The 23,271-nt window shown below is 39.6% G+C and overlaps 1 protein-coding gene across 1 annotated transcript in view; it reads right to left on the bottom strand.

The window, feature by feature from the left end:
• Nucleotides 1-23,271, bottom strand: part of NCOA2 (nuclear receptor coactivator 2) — a 190,104-nt gene that overhangs the window by 7,434 nt on the left and 159,399 nt on the right. Inside the window, 11 exon segments of the mRNA XM_009278417.2 lie at nucleotides 954-1,043; nucleotides 6,813-7,011; nucleotides 9,313-9,490; nucleotides 11,204-11,364; nucleotides 11,366-11,469; nucleotides 12,002-12,079; nucleotides 12,926-13,204; nucleotides 15,165-15,330; nucleotides 18,367-18,496; nucleotides 19,145-19,360; nucleotides 21,382-21,591. Coding sequence (XP_009276692.2) covers nucleotides 954-1,043; nucleotides 6,813-7,011; nucleotides 9,313-9,490; nucleotides 11,204-11,364; nucleotides 11,366-11,469; nucleotides 12,002-12,079; nucleotides 12,926-13,204; nucleotides 15,165-15,330; nucleotides 18,367-18,496; nucleotides 19,145-19,360; nucleotides 21,382-21,591 — 1,811 coding nt within the window.

Below are 23,271 nucleotides of genomic sequence, written 5' to 3'. Positions count from 1 at the left end.
GCCCGCCCCCAGCGGCAGCGCCGCGCGGGCGCCGGCCCTGCGTCACCAGAGTGACGTCTCCCGGGAAGGCAGAGGTTTCCACCTGCGGCCGCTTGGCGGGACGGCCGGGTCAGCTGCTCGCCTGTGGGTGGGTCTGCACAGCTGCGACGCTGGGATGACGCGGGGAAAGACGCGGCGCTCCAGTTTCAAACCGCATCAGGTCTCGAAATACCGGGTTTGTTGTAACGAGCGGATTTCAAATGAAGACTCTTTCCATCAAAAAAAACCCCCCTTCCACTGAGGAGGGGCGCAAAAAACCCCACCTCATTTACTTGGCCACACGCCAAGAACTCCACACTGTCTTCCCTTTAGTACTGTTACTGTCTGGAATACAAATCGGTTTTGACCTAAGCAAACACTAACTGCCCTGTCAGTTGGAAATTTGTGTGAAAATTAGTTCAGTTCTACCACCCTTCTCAGGAGAAGCACTGTGCAGAAAGTAATAAATTAAATAATTCATGAGATTTTTGCCCTACGTATAATGCAATGAGAAGTGGAAAAACACTTAGGCAGGATGAAACATGAAATGGGTTAAGCGTGCAGCAGTGCAAATATAAATCAAGAGCAACTCTTTCCCATCGTCAGCAAATAGTCATGTAATTGCTCTGTAAAAAGCAAATACAACTATACATCAGTTTGCTGAATGTGACTGTTCGTTAATTCAATAATGTAATGTATTCTGTTAATGTAAATGTATTCTGTATTATTCACTTCAGTAATGCTAGCGGGATCTAAACAAGGAACTTAATATAGGTGTCACCAAAAGCGGAATTAAAAAAAGTAATTGCAAAAACTTCATTACTATTACCCTGGGTACTTGTAACTCTGTAAGTAAAAAGATACTGTATCCATTCTAGACCACAGTATATTCATAGTTCCGTTGCCTCTGTATGCCTACGTATGTCATTTCTCACCCGTGTTGCATCTCCGTCCTGCTTTATCATATCCATTCCAGGCAGCTGGTTTGGAAAAAGATTGCCTCCCCTCATAGCAGGATCATTAACCTATTGGTAACAAGATATTAAGGAGAATAAATTAAAAAATGTGTTGGGAAGAGGGCTGGGAATTAAAAAGAAGCATTATAAACCACTATGCTACTTGCATATACCAACATCCACTTTTGAGATGATGTTGCAATCAGGGAAGTGACTACACAGCTCAGCACCCTTCTTGTGCAGTATGTGTTTGACTCATATTATTCTGCTTCACAGTCAACAACAAAGATTTCATTCCGGATACTATGACCCTTCTGCATATTTTACAAAACAGGCTCCATAAATTAGGTCAGTATTATTTGAAGAGGACATGCCTGCTATGAAAGTCCCGAAAGCAGAAACGTGTAACTGCTTTCCTAACCTCAATAACACACAGCTTTTCTGCTTGCAAACCACCACACAATTTTTTTCAAAGCCTGATGAGATAACATGTAGGCTGAATTATACCGACTATTGACTTAGTTTTAATGACACTTATTTTTCTGCTCATAAGCAATGGGAGAAAGATAGCATTAAACGGGAAAACCTGCAGCTGCATGCTTTCCTAAACGGATGGTCTCAACAATTTTCTGAACGCAGCCACGGGAAAGTATTGAAGCTGTGTGTTTCTGCACAGCCAAAGGGTCTATCATGCTTAGTTATGTGGAAAGAGTGGCTTGCCAAATTTACAGCATTGCTTTCTTAATCAAAGGATTAATCTCACCGTGCAGGAACTGGTATAAAATACAAAACACAGCCCTTCCACATGGTTCTGAAATATTGGAAAATCCAGCTTTCCTTAGAAGTTTTACAGGAAAAGAAACCTTTTCCCAGGGAGTCTTTGTTGACTCGGTTCTCTCTGTTACTTCCCTCAGACTAGCTGGATGTGATAATAGTGAAGATATGCCCCTCCAGATTTTGCTGGAAGGAAAAAGATGCTTTCTGTGTCACCTGCCCTTCAGGAGACTCGTGTTGCCAAGGAGAGGAGATTCTGCCACTGCACTACCTCACTTCAGCTACAGCAACCTGCTGCAGCAAGGAGGGAAGACTGTCTTGAATTTACCACACCAAAGTCTTCTTGTTTCAGGTCCTCCTGACTGTTGTTTCTGTTGCTATTCACCGATTTTGCAAAACGTCGCAAAGCTAAATGCAATCACATGCAACCACCTAAAGAGGTGGTCTCAAATGCTGCCAGAGCCAAGACTGCAGTTCAACAGGAAAGGTTAAAAACTTAAATATTTTTGCCATAGGAATTTCAACTCTGAAGAAACTGATTGTTTAGCGCTGCAAGCCTTCTAGGGATGCTTTCTGCTTCTTAATACAAATGGGCAGATTTTTAAACCTGAATCTGAAAATTTAAATCAGAAGGGAAGAGAGCCACATTATTTTGTTTGGAAAGAAAGAAAGAAGACAGCTTCGCAGCTTTATCCACATGCATTTGACTAAGCAACAGAATCCACGTTTGGAAAGTGTTTTCTGCTATTGATCAACATTCATCAGAATGCACAGGCACAAATGCCTTTTCTGTTTGTTCAGTAGACGAAGGAAGGAAAAATAAAAAGCAGAAATAAAAAATTGTATACTGAATCAACAGCAGTTTTGGAACAAAAAGATGAGTGCATGATTTGCATCATGGCAGAGTTAGGACAGGTATGGAGAAGGGAGATGGTTCCAGGCTGCACACCACAAAAGCAGCAAAGGCACCAGTGAAGTTCCTATCACAGAATCTCTCTGCCGGTGATGATGCAAGAATCCTGACTGGCACGGTAACAGATACCAAACAAATCTACCATTTTGTTATATGAACACATTTGCTTCGGAAGTCCTTGAAACAAAACACCCCACATTCACACATTAACTTTTCTGACTGCAATAACAATTCAATCAGGTAAGTATGGAGAAGGACAAAGAAATGGAAGGGGGTTTATCATTTTCTGAAGACAGGTCAAGTGGTGTTATCAGATATGAAATCTGACTAAAAGAAGACACAAGATGTTTTACAATTCCTTTGCAATTAAGCACATTAAGCACATTAATACAGCTGATAAAGCAAAATTATATACAAGGTGTCTAATAAGAAAAGTTTCCTACCACTCCAGAGCTCCTTTCATCCAGTATGCTGAACAAAATCAAAATACTGTTTCAAGATAACTCTTTGTAGATGCCATGATAATTTTGGCCCGGGGAGTACTGCACCTGTGCAGATTAATAAACACCTACTCTAAGTGGACATCTAGATAGCGGTTCATTTCATATACTGAAAAGTCTCTTCTCTTGCACAGGTTTCAAATTGCTTCCCTGACAACTCAGTAAATAACATGGATCCGTGATGCAAAATAAGTAACAGGCAAAAACACAGCAACAGTCCATTGTGCAAACAAGACGACGATGACAACAAGGAGACAGTAAGTTGTGTGAATGGTGCAACACTGGGAAGGTTTAGACTTTCTCGATGCCTGGGGAAGCTGTTTTGGACAGAAGGAACCTGCGGACCTGGCAGCTAGCATTTCAGCACTCCTGATATCAGCCTCCTAGAAGACACACTAGTAAGAGCAGCCTAGAGAGCTTTAACATAATTATAAGGGAGAAGATTATAATTAGACGAGGTCTGACACCTCTACATAAAAGAGTCTCTAAGCATCATAAATAGCAAGGCCAGGGAAACCACAACATTTTGGGCAAAATCTTCATTTTCTACTTGGTGATGCTGGGAGCCTAGGTAGTAAACAAGAGAAACTGGAGATATACCAGTAGGAGCAGATAAACACCAAACTTAATATTTCTGAGCTCTGGATATGTCTCTATGATACAGTATAGTGCCACAAAGAGGGACAGCAGACAGAGCCAAACCAACCTGTTTGGTACCAAAGGAAATATACTTGCTTCTCGCCAGGTAAATAAGCCCAGGCATAGCTTTTTACTAACAAGTAATACATACTTCCAAAACCATCTAATCACATATGAAGTGTTAAGTTTTTTTTCAAAAGCTGGAACACATTCATAGCGTAACCACTGTTATTCACTGTGGTTATAAAGAGATGAGCATGTGAAGTTAAAATTATGTATTATGGAACAAAAAATGGCAATGAATAAGTAAGTAAAAGTGTAGGTGACAGTATAAAAAAAGCCAAAAGAATGAATGAAATGGCAACAATCAGCAGAATTAAAGAAAATATAGTCATTTTGAAAACCACCAGTTACAAGAAAAAGTTTAGCACAGCCTAGGTCAATTGCTAAATAAAGATGCCAAACTGTGAAATGCTGCCCTGAACACAGAAAAAAATAAACCAATTTTAGTATTAATATAAACATTTTTATTTATTCCTGTGTCTCAGAAGAAAAAATGTGAAGCAGCACAGCAAACATTCCTGAGGACTAAAAAGTACTGTCTTGTGGCCCAGAAATGGCCCCTCAGCTGCCAGTCGGCCACCTCTGACCTAGATGAAACATAAAAACATTTGCTTGCAGGGTTTGCAGATGACACAGTGCTGGGGTGGTAAATCAGGAGGAAAACAGGTTACTGTTACAGAATGAGCCACAGCACTTCAGGAAGGTAATACTTTTGGGAACAAAGAACGCAGGTTTCATCTATGTAGAACGTGCTGAGGAGGATTTGGGGATCATCGTAAGGGTTTTCGATGTGCTCTCCAGTGTGACATTGCCACCAACAGAGCCAAGGCAACCCATGGATTGAAAGAGAAATTACAAGCAGAACTTGACTCTGCACAGCTTTTGTGCAGTCACTGTTAAATCACCGTCTCCGGTTACTCTGTTCGTACTTCTACAAGGAGGTTACAACAACAGAGTTTAAAGTAGGTCCACAAAAGGGACTGATGGGATGAAAAACAAATGTTGAGATGGATACAGAACCTCAGCCTATTCAGCTTACTGGAAGTTAGATAAATGCTATCTTGAAACAAGATCTTGTAGTCTAACAGGAAGGAAAAGCAGTGCAACAACTGTGCTAGTGGAAACAGTAGTCTGCATGGAAATCTTTGAAATAAAACCAGATCTCTTTCTATAATGCACATTTCTCAAATCAGGTTCCTGGGGAAAATTATGTAGCATGGGCATGCTGAGAAATCAGACTGGGCTGTCTCCTTCAAATCCCCACTCTCTTCTTTTTTTGGTTTTACTATTGTTTTACTACATTAAAATGTGTGCAACAGTATGCACTTGGGAACTAATAATAATAAAAAAGTCTGCTATAGTTGGGCGTAGCAACTGCAAATATCAGAGAAGGTGACAGATTTGGGAGTATCAAAATTACTTCAGGTCACCAGTATGTGGCAGCTGTAAAAGACAAATGTGATCTGGGGCTATATCTGTCAGAGTATTCCAAGAGAAATGGGGAAGAACTAGTGTTATGCACATGGCTCTGGTGCTTAGGAAATACTGATTCAAACTGGAACAGGTGCAGAAAATGAAAGGGAATTTAAAGCCTACAAGAAGAGACTGAAACACTGTAGCTTGTTTAACTTACAAGAGAAACCCCAAGAAACCCAAAACAAAACAATCCAACAACCTCAAAACAACAACAAAAAATCATGTTGATAGAATGGCTCTTTCTAAAATACAAGAAGAGAAACAAGTTATTTAAGCTAAAGGACAATATTGGAAAAGTAAATAGTCTGTTACCAAATTTAGGCTGGAAAATTGGACATTAGGAAAAATTTCTTCACCAAAAGGGCTGTCAAGCATTGGAACAGGCTGCCCAGGGAAGTGGTTGAGTCACCATCCCTGGAGATATTTAAAAGACGTGTAGATGTGGCGCTTAGGGACATGGTTTAGTGGTGGACTTGGCAGTGTTAGGTTTACAGTTGGACTCGATGATCTTAAGGGTCTTTTCCAACCTAAATGATTCCATGATTCTATGATTATGGTCTCAGAAGAAAGGTTTACGGTATTGTCCACCACAGCAGGAGACGCTGCCTGAAGACACAAGAGGTACTTTCCTGCCAATAGTTCTAAGAAAAGTCCATAATTTCAAGTCTGTGTGTTGAACAAACAGGAATTCAGCTCTGAAACAAACATATGAACCTGTTAATTATGAGGACTTGTTTGTCAAATACTTATTAATGTACTGTGTGAGTTTAATTGCAGGCCAACAAACAGAAATATTATTTTCCTTATTTCGGATAACCTAAGTAGCAGTCTCAAATAAAAATGAGCGTGCAAACCTCCTCTCAGCAGAAAAGAACAGGTTACTTACCTATTGATTCAGCAATCTATTTTATACGCACCACATTACAAAAAGTGTGGATTCTGTGCTCATGCTGGTGCCAGATTGATAGTTCTTGAAGTTGACTGCCTATTGTCTGGTACTACAAACACAGTGGCAGTAGAAGCATCTTCCACACACTGCCCACGCCAGCATCTTTCACTCTTATCTCTAGGAAACAGCTGCCTGCCACTCAGTCCTAGCCTCCGCTGCTGAGAAAATTAGCAAGGACACTGGTGACCTGCAACTGTGCTATGGAAACTTACCTACCGAGAACAGGAGCTAGGTCAGCACGCACTTTCCACAAAGTCCAGGACCAACTACATGCACTAGCTACAGTGGTGCTAGGTCACAATGGGAAATTTAGATACAAAAGGTGCTCTCTAACTCATCAGTCACCTTGGTTATCTGAGTGCAGAGCTAAAAACAAAGCCTTTTTAACATCATCACTTCTCAAGAAAACTAGTAAAAGAAACGTAATGGCTTACAGCAGTTACAGCCCAACACAGCGGACCTGAAAAACTACTGAAAGTCAAAGAAAATCCTCTAGCTGTCATCTCAAGTCCTTAAATTCTCACCTGCTCAGGACCCATGGAGGACAACCCTGATGTAGGCACAGAGGTCGCTGAGGTCATGCTGATCTGCCCTGTCATCTGGTTCATGTTGTTCATGCCACTTGTGTTGGTTGCCATGGATACACTGATGTTCATGTTATTATTGTACATGCTGGTGCTTGCTTGCTGCCCAAAATGTGGTGGGGACTGTTGTGAAAACATGCTACGGCAAGGAATGGAAAAAGCAATGTGTCAGACTTAGAATGCTGAAGCCACTAAGAAACTACTCTCTTTTTAATATATCGTAAGCTAGAATTTGTACATATTGTCGTTTATGCCAACTTCAAAGGAAAGACAAGTTTTCAGCTACATTAACGTCTAAGGAATAGATTTTCAAAATTTAAGGTCCCATGTCTGTGCACAAAAATGCATGCCTTTGCGTGTGAAACTATGGTAGAGTACAAATCTGTTATGCCTGTGCAGTAACAGCCAATTAGCTGTCTAAATGGGCTTTGTATATATTTTAAATATGTTTGGGAAAGTAATTTTTGGAGGGAAAGGAAAACCTCTTTTTCTCTCTCCAGTGTTAGCACAGCACAGGACTGTTGAGTTAATATTGGATCTGGTCTAATATACTTTCTTTTTGCAAGAGAGGCTATTTGCACATATGAATACCAGATTTGCACATACAATTATGGCAAGTGGGCTCACAAATATAGACATGCAATTGTGCAGAAATTCATTTACTAAATCTTAGCATCAGGTTTTGAAGATGTGGCACTGTAAGAAACAACATAAAGTCTAAGACAATTACCCTCTATATTCCTTTAAGGCCATTTCAGAACAGCTTAAGGAGGTGTAACTGGAAGATCGCATCCCAGATTTTATTCAAAGTCAAATGCTTTCTGGATAGTACCTTCTTTCCCATTAGTTGGAAGTCATATGAGAGACTTTTTTATATTTCCTAAAACGCACTTCACTGTTTACATATCAGTCTTTTCTACTATTTGAGCATAAGCCAACAGTCAATGAAGGAATTACTACTGACAATGTGTCTGTTTGGAGGATCTGCACTAGACTGAAATACTGTGGAAGGGCTGCTGCGTGTCAGATGGCACACAGTAACCACCTCCGTATCAATGGCTGACTTTTACTTCCCTGCGAAGCACTGCTCCCACAGTTGAGGAAATCTTTCAGGGTTAATGCTCAGCCTTGCACTTGGGGACACCATTAGGCTATTGCTGCGCACTGTGAGACTTGGGAGTGCAACGGCGTTCTGGGCACAGGACCAAACTCGGAAAATCCCACCATTCTCTTCCTTCCAATTCCATGTCTTTTCAGGCCACCTAACCCCATTTTTAAGTTGTTATCTGGATGGCTGAAACAGTACACTACAGATCATTGTGAATACTCAGTGGCTTGTGTAAACACATTTGACATGTCTCTGCTGTAGAGCTGCAGTTTAGCAAGCCAACCATTAGTCTTATCGAGCTGCCCCTGCTGCCGTTTCAGCAGAAGCCATGACAGCGGTAGCTATGCCTCCTGCAGATGCTTCAGGAAGACAGTGAAGAAGAGGCATGGACAAGGACAAGGATGAGAAATAAAGCAGTTGCTTTAAGGAGAACTTGGATCAGCCTCGTCACGGGAATACTGTTTTTCTGGGTTTATTAAATCTTTGTCAACCAGCAGGAAAACAATTTGTTGCTGGGCTGGGATAGTAAGAGCAGCCTGAGAACTTCAGGATGACAAAAGCACTGTGCTAGAGTCAACTGCGTGCACCCCAGTGTCAAGTGATACAGGCTGTACACCAACCTGATAGCTCCTCCTGTCTTCCAGTGAAAAGCACAGATCACTGCCATCTGGAAGTTCGTTGCTGCCTACTGATAGCGTTCAACACCCAACCCATTCAATGTGGACAGGCTGATTATTAGAGTTACACTGACTAGGGCATGGGCCTCAACTGAAAAGGTGACTGCATGCATGAGGCATGCTACAACGCTCTCGGAGAATGACAGTTATATGCTGACCCCCAGTATGTGCAAGCACTAATGGGTTGAACCTGGTTGCACTCCAGCATTTAAAGTGGGAGGTGATATCCAGTCACGGCAATTCCAGAGCAGTAGGGAATGCATAGGCTCCAGCTCAGCTGATCCAGCCGTGTGGAAAGCAGTGTGGGAGCACATGAAAATCGTATGCAGAAGAAATACATCCACACAAATGTTAGGGGCTGGAGCTCACTGCGCAGCAGAAGTGCTTCTTAAGGACATACAGCATTTTATCAGTTATCACAGACAAAGCAATGCATTGTGTGAATGCAGGTCTTTTAGCTATGCACTCACTTTGCCTTGTATGAAGACTGAATTTAAACCAATTCGTCAAGCCAAATTGAAAAGAAATCTCTTTTAGGATAGTTAACAACAAACAAACAAGCAAACAATTACATATAAACCACCCCATAAATAAGTATACACCATAAATGACCCCATTACTCCATGTGTTCATTTTGATTTTGTTCTGGATTTACCTGTTTCCACCCATATTCCCTTGTGCCCACCCATTCATCTCCGTAGAGGACTGATAGGCAGGATTAGCCTGAGACTGCTGAATCATGGGGCTTTGAGTATGAGCCAGCCTTGGGGACATCAGTGGACTCTGAGGAGTGGTGGCCCCAGTGAAGCCTGGATCGGGCTGCTGACTAATACCTGAAGAAGAAAACGAGAAATTTAGCCACTGTACATTTGAATTTAAAAGAAGCCAAGAGCTCATACCTGCAGACATGTGTTTACACAGTGCTACTTATGTCATGTGGAACCTATAACCTTGTGTCTTAATGTGGAATCTAGATTAAAAGCAAGACATCATCAACTAATACTTACGTATAACCTTAAAAAATCATTTTGCGTAAGTATGTTGGCTACCTGGGTGTCCTAATCACACAAGCGGTCTCTCTCTACAGACCAAAAGAAAAACACTGGTAAGTGACATTCTTCTCAGAAACTGCATTCAAAACAACAAATAAAACATTTTGCTTCTGTCTATAAATCCATTTTGGTGAAAGTTGTGCATGACCTGTTTACTGCATGGCACCACCTTTTAACATTTAGGCTATAATTTTCAACTTTTTCTAAAGTTCCTAAAACCTTAGTATCTCTATTTCTGTGTCCCTGCAAAAACAGGCAATGACATTTTGTGCCAAGCATTTAATGACTTTTTAAAAAAAAAAAAAAAAAAAAAAAAAAAAAAAAAAAAAAAAAAAAAAAAAAAAAAAAAAAAAAAAAAAAAAAAATCTAGATGCAAAGAAAACCTAATTTAAGCTGTTATATGTCAACTGCGTGCAGAAATTTTGCTTTAAACCAAGCAATTGTGGTCTTGTTTATCACAAACAGCATACTTGACAGAAACAAGCCACCCTTAACGCCGGTGTAAGAATCTGGTGGTATGAAATACATTCTTATATTCACTGTCTGCATGACTTAACTTCTTACTGGTGTAAAGGATAACAGATCAATAAGAGTAGATAGCAAATTTAGTCTTGGATGGACATAATTTTTTGTATCAGCAGAACTTGCACATTACATATTATTTAATATACTTGTAATATAACTTATACGATACTTATAAATAAAGTAAAGAAGCTGTGTAACAATAACCGTATGGAGGTAACTGCCCCATGCAGCCCCAGAACAAAGCAGTATACAGCTTTGTAAAACATACAAACAAAATGGTATTAGCTATCATATTACACACAAGTTTAAGGCCAGGGAAGGGAATACCTAATCTGAAATGAATTTTTATTATTTAAACTCAATAGTTAGTTGCTAATTTTACATTATAATGCACACATGAAGAATTATCTTTTCTCGGGAAGAATCTACCTGATACTTAAGCAATAACTACCTCTCATTACCAAAACGCAAAATATCCCCACCAATATAAAAACGATTTAAAAGGATTATGTACAGCTTTGCTTCTGATGAAGCTTCTGGTCACCTTATGCTGTTTGCCAGCATCAATTCATGTCTTTTTCTTCATTTGCACTTTTTACTGTATATATTGGTTTGTTGAGCGTAGTCAAAATTCAGAGTCCATCAAGCCAACACATACACATATACGTGTTCCTGTGTGCATACACATTTATATGTGTTTGTATGTATAGATATATGCAAACACACACATCGCACTTCCGCTATGGCTCAAAAAAAGAGCAGTGCTCAGAGAATACATGGTACTAGAGCTAGGAAAGTGGAAGGTACGATGTCGCATTTGAGGACTCCCAAGGGGCCTGAGGCTCCATGTCTCCCATCGTTCCCAGGGAGCCAGGCAAGGGGCTGTGGGAGGGGGACTTGAACCCAGCACTGGGGACAACACAGGGGATTAAGGACTGCCAAAATGCACTGGGGGGGTGGAACCAGTACCGTAGTTTGGAGGAAACGGAAACTGCTGTGCATTTGCCTGTGGGATCCGCGGATTGCTCATGGTTGCTGGTATGCCACCGGCGGCCACCATGCTGGGGGTCATGCTCAAGCCCTGCCCTCGCATCATCAGCGTCCGCTGCTGCACCGCCCTCGCATCATCAGCGCTGCACCTGCTGCTGCTGCTGCTGCTGCCTCTGCCGCTGCCGCAGGTGCTGGCTCAGGATCTCCCGCTGCCTCTGCGCCAGCATCTGCGCGTTGATAGGGCCCTGCAGGGAAAACCACCGCCACCTATCAATAACCCCTTCTAAGGCAACCTGACCAGTGGAGGCATCTCCACTGGAACAATCGGGAAGATTCCAGCTCTTCTTTTCCCCCACCACCCAACTAACAATAATATTAAATGGGAGAAAATAATCCTATTAATACTTCTTCTGGGAAAGACTTCCAACAGTGCAAGAGTCAGTAACTGAAATAATACCACTGTTTAATGTTGCAGTGATTTGTAATTGCAAATAGAGTAGCTCATGAAAAAATGCATCCTTAGGAAATGAAAAGCTTGGTTAAAAATGCAGTTATATCGTATCTCTAGTAAACAACCATCCACCCCATGTAAATATGGGAAAGAGTCTCAGAAATAAAATAGTAAAATACTTCTTACCATACAGACTGCATTATTTGTATTCAAGCTTTAGAATTTATTGTATGTATTTACCACATAGCATTACTACTGTATTTAACTGGGGGGAGAAAGAAGAAAACAAAGTGGGTTGGTTTTTTTTAAAGTACTATTTCTCTCACCTGTGTTGGCACTCCAGGTCTCAAAGACAGATTCATATTGGAGACACTGCTGATCTGATTTATCAGTGGCTGCCGATTCTAAAGAAAAAACAACCCCAACACCAAAACCCAAAAGTTTTTAGAAGAAAAACAAGAAAACGGAAATTTACATACAGAGGTATATACACCTACTTCCCGATCAGTTGGTTTGAGGACCTAGTTTTACATATTCAAGCAGGGACTAGTTTTCCTGCTCAAGTCCTATTACCATTCACAGAATCCTCTTTCCTAAGGAGATAATGCACCATGCAAATAACAACACAGGCATTAAGCTGTTTACCAAACATGCTGCCTTTACAGTTCCTGTCCTTTTTGAGTTTGGGACCGGATTGTTGAGGTTTACTCTGAATTAGACCCTATCCTGACATTTGAAGGCAGAAATGATCTTTCCTCCTCCACTAGAAAAACATTAATATCTTATTTATAGTACTACGAACCTACATATTTAAAAATGAACAAGAAACAACAACTTAAGATGATCCTGAAAAGTAGACCAAGGCCAAGGAAAAAGAAGGAGCATTTAGATTGCTGGAAGAGTCAAGATATAACAAACAGAAAAAGACTTATATAACAAAAAGCACCACTGTAGCCTTGCTCAAAGAATTAGTGAGACCTAGGCTTAAATACTAGGCACATTCTTGCACAGTATTATAGAAAGAATAACAGAAAGATGCAAAAAAAGATCAGAAAAGAGAACGCGCAAGGTTCTGTCTCGGCAAGCTCATTATGGCTAGTGTTTTTAGTTTAAAAGTGGAATTAGGCTATAATAAAACAGGGTACACACTTAAGACCCGGTCTATTCGGAGCAAGCTGACAGTCAGTAGGCCCCGCCTAGGAGAGGCACCTGCGCCAGCGTGAAACCGGGCACGGAAGGGGATGTTGTACCTGCTGTGCCTGGAGCCTGTGCTGCAGCTGGAGCCGCAGCTGGTTTGGCTGGTTCTGCACGATGCCGGCGGGACGGAGGCCGGGCCGGGGCTGCATGCGCAGGGCTGCGTACCCCGGGCGCTGCCCCATGGGGTGGAAGCTCGGGTCCTGCAAGGGCGCGTAGCTGCCCTGTGCCATCTGAGCCTGCGCCGCGTACTGCTGGGAGAACACCGGAGCCTTCTGCTCCATCAGGATGCTCGACTCCTGGCTGGGGAAGGTCTCTGCATCGACAGCTTGGCTCTGCAGAAATACATGAACACAGAAAGAGTTGGCGGGACGTGGCTTTTCACAGGTTTATACGAGACTAATACATCCACCCTGCAAAACCAACCTTGTAGGCTGTGAATGTTTTTAAACGGAAAGTTACATAAATTTTCTTTACCTAAATATAAATTAAAAATAAAGAGAATTGTATTTTTGAGTGTCAAAAGAGATTCATGGAGACAAATTCCTCCCCTCTTTTTCTTTCTTTTTTTTTTTTAAACAAAGACCCACAACCTTTGTCACGTTCTTAACATAGCCATTGTATCATTCTGCTAATGAATAAAAACCTGAAATGGCAAATGCTCTATGAAAATCTGTAGATGAAGTGATGCCGGCATATTTTTGCCATTGAATCCGAGATAAATTCAAAGACGTTACAAATGAGTAAGGATAAGAAAGTAGATTTTTATCAGGATCTTTAAAGAAAATAATGACTTCAAATAAAGATGCCTGAAACTATTACAGAAGCTAATGTGAACAGAGTGCCTAATTCTTTCAGGACACTTTTGCACAAACTGATTATCCATTAGCATAAAAAAGCTAACACAATTCTAAACTCCATTCTAGATAGTCTCCTAATATTTGCTCTAGCCAGAATAATTTTATAGCTTATTCCACACTGACCTTGGAAATCAAGTTAATCTAAATTTCAGTGCCCTCATGAAAGAAAGACTTTAAGCTCCTATAGAATGTTTGATGGATATTTTAAAAACATGTTTTAAAATGCAACAGTTCTCTTATCTGCAAAATTACCTTTAACTGTTTCCACCGGGATAGTAATTAAATAAAATTAATATTTACCACTTAGTTTGAAATAAAACATTATTCATTTTTTTTTGGTGGTGGTATTCTAAAAGCTATGTCATATTGCATGAAAGTTTGACAGTGCAAAATTGAAGTTCACCAATAAATTGTATCTCCAGCTTAACACCTCACTGAGTTCTGTGTTGTACCAAATAGGCTTGAAGATAGTTTTCTCATGTCCAAAGCAGGATTTCATTGGTCCTATTTCATATCTAAAATGCAGAGCTAGTTCAGAAGTTATGCTCAGGATGCCAATGAGTGCTGGGAAATTAAATAGGTATTCTAGGCTTGTCTGAGAATATTAAATCATTATAGACACATGTACAGCTGTTTCTGGAAATACAATTTTGATGCCAGAAACATCAAGCGCTAACTTCTCCCACCCAATTATTTTTTTTTTACCACACTTTTTTGCACCATATAAGACTGAAATGGACAAGAACCAACTGGAAGCTAATAAAAAATAACTGTGGGGAAAAAAACGGATGAAAAAGAATAGAACAAATTCATGCTGCAAAGTTTAGGAAGCATGTTTGTAATTTTAAAAAAATTTACAGTTTTAAGTGCTTGGAATGAAATCAGCTGCTTCAGGTGAAACTCGTCCCTGAACACACATTAATCAACTAAGGGAAAAACTACAGGTGAAATTACACATTACAGGTTTGCTCATCCAAAAGCTTGCTGCCCCCATCACACAAAGGTCTTGATCTTGGCTCCTCTGCTCCTAGGTCTTCATATTCTTTTTTTCTTCTTTCCTATACCCTGTTGCTGGCCGTGATCTTACCGTTCTCCTGTACAGTTGTTCCTCTGACCACCAGATAAGCAGAAGCCTGTTAATTTTTTTGGTTTAGGTCAGGTTAGTTGCATAAAGAGAAGTGGCTCAGCACAGGTCAGAAGAAGGAGAGCTAGGTGAGGGTGGCAGGGAAGAGGAAGGAACACTAAACCTGGGGCTGAAGGAAGCTTTTCAGGTGACACTGAGCTGTTAGATGGACTCCCACCAAAATAAGTCACCCCATCCTAGCTTGCAAGAAGTGTTTTATAATCTCCTTCTTCAACGCACATTCTACCTCCACCTTGACAAGATATCCTTTAAATGCAATACCTAAAACATGCAATGCAATGTCCAGTATACCTGGCTAACTAGTTCTGGTATTCCTAGAGCCCTGTCGATTTCTTCTAAACCATCAAAATTCCTTAATGCCATGTAAAGCTGATCCAGGAGAGCACCCTCATCACTTGGTGACTCTGATGAAGGATGATTACACAAGAGATCGTCCGGTGAGCTGCCAAACGGTTGCCTGTGAAAACATGAACACAGTGTTGGTAAACAGCTGCTGAAAAACAAGAAATAATATCAGAGGATTAGTACTCAAATTGAACTAACAAGTGGAGACAGAAATTATTGTAATTGCTGCCAATTTTGTTTAGAAAACTATTCTGGATGAAAGTTATGCTACCCAAAGAAATAACTAAATGGTGTGATTAACGCCTGTCAAGACCCTACAAGCATGGTGTATCCGACAAGTAAGCAAGCACACCAAAGGTAAGCCTGAGTGCTGATTTCATATTACAGGGTCAACAGAGGAACAGAGAAGTCAGTATAGAATGTAGTCACTTAACACAGAAGGTTAAATAATTTTTTTTTAAACTAATTGTAACTTTCAATTTTAGACGTTAAGATTAAGTATACTATTTGCAAGTAGAAGAACTCATTTCCACAGACACTCTTCCTAACTGGTTTTCTATCAGACTAAGCAAGCCAAAGAGGTCACAGAGGGGTCCGAGGATTGTCTGAGCTCGCACAAACCAAACATCTGGAAGAGCTGGCCAGAAGCATGAGGGAGCAGGGAGAAAAGGACATTGCCCTTTTTGTCTGCAGCTAAACACTGCATCAGCTCAACCCATCTTATGGAATTGCACACTTGGGTACCAGTTTATGCACTTGGTTATGCGCCTCCGAGGCGTGTCAGCAAGAATTTGGATACTGTCAGGCAGAGTGTGCTGGCTCTATAAATCCTGCTTACCTCACCCCTGAATTTGTATGCAAAGCACACTCACAGTTACAAAGGCAGAATAAAGGTTTATTCCAAACCCAAAGGACAAAACTTACTGAGAAACAAACTAAATCTGAAATAACACCTTATCTGCAGCCAAATGACATTTTTGTTTTGTAGTTCACACACGAGCCCTACTTCACGCACAATACTACAAGACTACAATAGAAAATATAAAAAGCAAAGCATTGTGCAAGCAAGGGCAGCTTCTATATGCACATCGTGGCAGAAATCTCATCCCAGATAATTACTCAGAGACAACAAAAGCTGTCACACATGGAGGGAGGAAACAGCACTATATGTGAACCCTTTTTACATGTCTGTTTGGAAAAACAAAGAAACATGTTTGTGTATTTAGTTTCCATAATGAGATATATGGTTGCCATGGAAGTCTAATCTCTATGTCAAAGCTAAGCAGAAGGAAAGAGCTGCATCGTCAGGCTATACACCTAAAAACCCAAAGGATGGCAAGCAGGAAAATAAACAAAAACATATGCTTTTTAATTAGATCCTGGACTGTAAAAAATAAAAATGAAGATATATATGATGTACATCGCAAAGTATTAATCAATCTCATATACAGAGAAGTTTCTATAACTCTCTCAGATGGAATTATAAATCAGTAAAAGGGAAGAGCGAGAAAAAAAAATAATTTGAATCAAATTGCTTGCAAACTTTAAAGATGGCTTATAAGAAGGGATCTATGATCTGGAAAAACAATTGATGGGGCTAGCCGAAAAACCTCCCTCACATTGTAAATGGGCATGAATACGTATGGTAAGAAAAAGTTTAAAACACTTATCAAATTCTGTATGTTAAACAATGACAATTACTTTGGTTTTTCCCCCATTTCTTTTATATACCACAATGCTAATGTTTAATTTTTCTCTAAAAGAATTATTTTTACTCACGATTTAACTTTTATCAAATTTAATACTCACGATGACAATCAGATTATAAAAATACAAATCCCAGGGATTAATAAAATAAGAAATGGCAGCACCAAACAATTCATCATCTCTGTTTGGGTGTAAATGATCAAAATATGATTACTTTCAGATGCAACGCAATGGGAATTTTTTTCACCATCTTCAGCTACAAGGAAATTATGAGAAATGCAAATGTAATAAAATGGAATAATTATCTGCCTGGCTTGCTGACCAAATATGGCCCTGTATTTTATTTTACGGTGTCATTTTTAAAGTGAATAATTAATTTATGCAAATAGTGCTGTTGGCATATGGACACCCTAACTGGGGGAGAATTAGCACCAGGAAACATCTTGAAAAGAATGAAAAAGTTAGAAAAGTAACAGAGAAAATGCCACACTTAAATTTACAGATAATATTTTTGGACATCCTTTCATAGTGAAAATTAAGAGAATGTAGTCAGAAGATTAATCTTTCTTCAAACACAATTTTTTCCAACTGCTTCCTCTTCATTTTCTTTTCAGCACTCCTCCCATTTACTACTGAAAAAATATCCCAACTCATGCAATTCAAAATAGTTCAACATTTCTCCTTTATCTGTCCATTTTGTATCACTTATACAGTCCATATATATATATAGTTTCTCGAATTTAAGCAGCAAATTTTTTTGGAAAGACATGCCTTTTTTTACAGAAGTGTAAATTGCTTTTCATAATTACGACATTATTTAAAAGTCTTAATAATGAACAAAGTTAATAGAATATGAGTTAATAACTTGCGATCAAACTGTGGTTCTGGATACCCAAGAAGGAGCTAACTTCAGGGAAGAGGCAGCCTCCGTTTCATTTCATCTTTCCTTCCTCACCTTTTACAGAATTTAGGTCAATTAAAAAACCCCAAACAAAACAGAAATTAACGATGTCCTGCACTACTTAAAACGCTGTCCCGTTGCAGGAAAAGACAGCTACGTTCTAACTACTTTGTATAACTACAAAGGCTCTGGCATTTTTCCACATTTAGTGTTGAATATAATTGTTAACAATAAAACCAGCAAAACCAGACAGAATCATGCCCATATTAATGCTCGAGAGGTGAAAATGGTGCAACTACGCAATGCACTGGCAGCATTCACTGTGATACAGAACTTCCAATTCTTCCAACACATTAAATGGCAAAGAGAGCATTTATAAGTAGTACTGGAACATGTATACATTGCATGAGTATAAAATACTATAAGCATTAAACTGATATACATTTGGTGAGTATTTTACGTAGGGCTTTGTTTCAATGAAGCGTATAAAATACGGGCCTGTAAAATCTCTCCATGTTTTGATGCGACGGTAAGACTCACCTGTTCTGACTACCAAAAGTTGCCTGATCTATAGGCAAGATGCTGTCCGGCCATGGTGCAGTCTGATTCGGAGGCGCCTGCTGTTGGCTATACTGAGGTCCTCCTATGTTCATCTCCAGTTCGGATGGCCCTAATCAAGGAAAAATAACCACATAACTTTTGTGAAAAGAATCTACTTTCATGTTAATTCTTTCCATTGAATTATCTATGTTACAGTAAAAGCAAACAAAAACATTAAGACTTCAGTAGCATTACACTTAAAAGCATCATGATTTTTTTGTTATAAATTGCTTTTAAAATTTGAGAAAATAACATGAGAACTCGAAAGTGGTTCAAAACCACAAAACAGCAGACATGACACCACAGATGCAAAAAATTAGTAAGATAAGCATAAAAAATAGACAGCATATAGAGTCAACATAATAATGTACTTGCTTTAAAAGTGACCAAAAACAATTATAATGTTCCCAGCATTTCCTCTTAAAAAAACCCCCACAGTCTTCAATAAACAAGAGCAACTTCATATCCTCTTTCTTTGGCCACACCACTGTGGAGCTACAGAGTAGCAGGAATTGTTCATATCAACATATGCGCTAAAAGTTAGTGTTTTACACACCTTCCTTCCCACTTCCACAGGAAACTTTCACTGTCGAATATGGTTCTCATCAAAACTATAACTGAAGTGAGTCTTTTTTTTTTCTTTTTTGTTTTTTTCTGCTTCATCTTTGACAATTCAGCACATGCCAAAAAGCACAACTCCACACGCGCCCTGACTTACCCATATTCATGACCTGAGATGGAAGCATCTGCCTTGGGCCAGGCTGGTTGCTGGGTCTCAAGGGGATGCTGGCCGTGGGGTTGCGGATCATGCCTGCTTGCACCGGCCTGTTCATGGCACTAGCTGTGGGCGCGCAGGTCACCCTCACAGCAGGAGCCTGGCTTCCCCAATCTCCAGATGTCATGGCAGGCCGAGGGGCATTGCCACCGATCATTCCTGCACAAAAGCCAAACAGACTTAAGTGCCGGCACATGATTCAGCTTTAGCATTACAACTGCCTGATGAGCTACATTTTTAGCGATGAAAATGCAGTAGTTTCACTCAAACCACATTGTACCACAACTGCCCGTCCAGATGTGCAAAGCTACAGAACGATGCCTTACACTGCTTAGTCAAGGGACTGGAGATTATTATACATTTTACATGAGGAAGAGCCTTTTATCATTTCCGAAACGCTGTTCAGAGTAAGTGTTCCCACATGTAGTCTGCAACAGGTGCCGAGGGTGTGTGGATAGCCCTAACTTCCTTCCTCAGGAAATGAATCACGTTTGCTGATGTGTGTGTCAGTGCTTTACTTTCCAAGTGCTAAGTGAGAATGAAGACTTGAGTAACAACATGTTATCGCTACACACGCTTACAAATTAGAAGGATTAAATTTAAATTCGCATTCTGCAAACATCTTTTGGCAAGTCCTTTCATTCAGAACCTAGAGCCTTCTTAGCTTCAAGGCTCACCCAGATAATTTCAAACCAATATACGGTGCAGGGAAATTACTCACAGGAACTTTCCGATAGATGCTGAAGTTCATTACCGTTATTTTAGGGGAAGTCCTCCTACATCTACTGTAAACAACTGATACAGTTTATTTACACTTGGAATATATAGAGTACTACACTCTGACAGTAGAGAAAAAAACCCAACCAAACCCCAACACAAAAACCCCCAAAACCCAAAGGCGTGCATTCGTAGTATTTATACATTTAAATTTTATACAGTCAAGAGAGCAGATAAAACACTGATTTCAGATTGGACTGCTGGTCTCTCCAATTGCATTTTGCAACATCCTTAAAGGAATACTAAAAGCCACACAAATAATTGTTACTCATCAGTTCAGTTATTTGGTGATATATAACCAAGGAGAAAAAACATCTGAAGAGGGTCATTGTTTCAGCTGCTGTACAAAATTTGCTTCAGTGTTACATCCTCAGGTTTGTTCTATTTGCGTACATATTCTATCAGCTGAAATATGTGGTGTGCTACAGCAAATGGCAGGAACACAGATAATGCTCTCTAGCTTGTATACATAAGATGAGTAACATCCTCTAATATGTATACAGAACATGAAAGTAACAGGACACTTGAAAGACTACAAGTTGACCTCTAAACTGCTTAAATAGGATATTTCAGTGTCTGGCAGCATGTCTTTTGTAATACTGATGCAAACTAAATATAAAATTTTGACAGTGAATATAGCCAGTTGAAAGGACTTACAATACCCATTTATTTACTCAGAGTTCTTACCGGTTGTTGCACACTTGGACAGTCTCAGACTACGTACTAGTTGAAATAAGCCAATCAGCCAGACTTGTCTTGTGAAACCCCCTATGGTATCTTTGTACAATATTAGGGCAACATGAAGAAATCAATGCACCACAGATCAGGCATAATCCATGACAAGAGGTAATAGCACTGCAACATCTGATGGTTCCCAGAAAGTTTACGTTTCAGAAAATGATGAAAACATTCACATTTCTTTAATTTAAAATGAGAACTAAGGCTAATAAATAAAGGATAACCGAGGGCAAAACCAAGGTCTGTAGAGATACACATCATAAGAGCAACGGTATTGCCCACAATTTTGTTTTGAAAGAACTACCTCTACAGAGAAGTGGTTCATTTGTTTGCCTTTTTGAGGCAGAAAGATTGGATCTTTACCTATCTAAGCCTCAGCTAAATCTGGAACATTGATGTGAACAGACGCTAACTGCTAATACAATGTGTTCATCTAGACCTTTTCAGGTAGGTGAAAAGCAGTGCCTAAAGAGCAGGACCAAAAATATGCAGAAACAGAAGTTCAAAATAAATATGCTAATACATAACAGCCCATGAAACATGATTTTTTCCAGACTTTTTGGAAAGTACTTATAATAACCTGTACCTGTAATAACCCCAACATTGTTACACACGCTATAGTCTGTTACTCAAGAGTATTTAAAAAACATGGAAAGTCATCTTACCTGTGCTACTGTTGCCTAAAGTTCCTTGACTTCCTATCATCCCTTCATTCCTGCCCATCAGTCCCGGCTGAGGTATCACTGAATAGGGGCTACTCGTTCTTATGGGTGGGAAAGTTCCTGCACCTGTTGGGTTCTGCAGTGTGATGTCAAGTGGTAAATTCTGGTTTGGTAATAACCTGCCCAGTTGCCCTGCTCGTGGGTTATTAAAAGCTAGACAGGAGGAGCAAAGAAAAAAGCAAAGTTAAAGAATGGAAACTTTACTTGTTAAAAAAAAAAAAAAAAAAAAGAACCCAAACACACTTCAAGCTCTTGGGCTGAGCTATTTAATGCTGCATAATTTACCCACTCCATATCTGTCTGAGAAACATCCCTTCTTGACATTTTTATGTAAATTTCAAAATGGAACATTCTGACACTAAAACAGATACGGCTTATATTTTTAAAACTTTAAATGATGCAATTTAACTTACAGAAGAGCCACTACAGTTAAATACACCACTATGTGATATGCATACTACTGCCAATTCATCTTATACCTAGTAGGACTGTAATTGCATGCAGATGTCATCCCGAGGCAGATTGTTAGGGATTATCTCAGTTTTGAAAGTTTTCCAGCATAAGCTGTGCCCCTGAAGAAGTTACCAAAATTAAGGACAGATTGAGCCAATATTGGACCCTGTAGTCCCATTTCTACATCTCCCTCCTAAATTTTTTTTACATTTTTTGTCATTAATAAAAATAAATACTTCCATGATTCAGCAACAACAAATAAGTGGTCCAGAATTAGAGCTGTGACACCATAATATTCTGGTAAACAGAACCGTGCCTGATGGTTACTGTCACCTTTACATAACTATTTTCTTCTGTGGAGGTGTTTTGTGCTCTTAAAATCAGCCTCTGCAAAGAAAACTGCAGACTGTCTCAGAAAAGCGAGCTTCAGACCTTGACCAGCAAGCATCTGGGTCAGCTGGTGTTTGGGCGATGTTCCAATGCCTGAAAGCATCCCCTATGTGCACAACTACTTCTCAAACATGAATCGAACACTGACCTTGTGCCTATGATTCCATTTCCAATCATACCAACAAAATACATACAAATAAATTAACCATTTTTGTGAAATTATTATTTGCAATACTTCCTGATAGCTTCCCCTAGGAGAGCCTCTGATATAACGGCATCCTTAAAGCGACTTCTGCATTTTTATATTCACCACATTACAAAGAAGTTAAAGAACTTCTTTCTTATTTTAGATCAAAGTAGTGATACTTTTGAATTTGAGAACTTAGATGAGGTTTATTAAGCTTGTTAAAAAGTACAGAAACATCTTATTACAAAGGTCTCTGACTTTTCTTCTTATTTTATAAAACCAGACTGCAGGAACTCATTGTATTTCTTTCTTTTTTTAATATAGTTCTCTGCCAGGTGGATTTGGTTATATGTGTGTATAGGAAATACATCACATCACATACACCTAATTCCTAACCATGAGATCAAAATTTTGTCTTGACTGTCTGTTCAAACAAGCAAACAAAACTTACTTATGAGACAAAAATGACGTTCCCAAGCTTAGGGGCATCATAAAGTCTAAGGATTGAACCAAAACCAAACTTCAGTGACATTTTCAGAACAGTTTGCCCCAGAAGTTTGAAAAATCACATAGATGAGTAAGTTATTATATGGGTAGTTTTGCCAGCACCCACCAATCCTACAAAAAGGAAAGCTGGAAATGCAGCACAAATAACAACATAGTTAATGAGATGTGATGGTGCTCAGATCACATATTCTGCTCTTGGTCAGGGTGGGACTGTCCCACACACAACAAACTCCAGCAGTTTGGCAAATCTAGCAGGTTTCAAGTCTTTTTTTTTTTTTTTTTTTAAAGATAAAAAT

Source organism: Aptenodytes forsteri, unplaced genomic scaffold (assembly GCF_000699145.1).
Source record: "Aptenodytes forsteri isolate BGI_AS27 unplaced genomic scaffold, ASM69914v1 Scaffold18, whole genome shotgun sequence".
Classification (NCBI taxonomy): Eukaryota; Metazoa; Chordata; class Aves; order Sphenisciformes; family Spheniscidae; genus Aptenodytes; species Aptenodytes forsteri.
The sequence above is the reverse complement of the archived record's forward strand: the minus strand, read 5'-3'. Positions and strand labels throughout refer to the sequence as shown.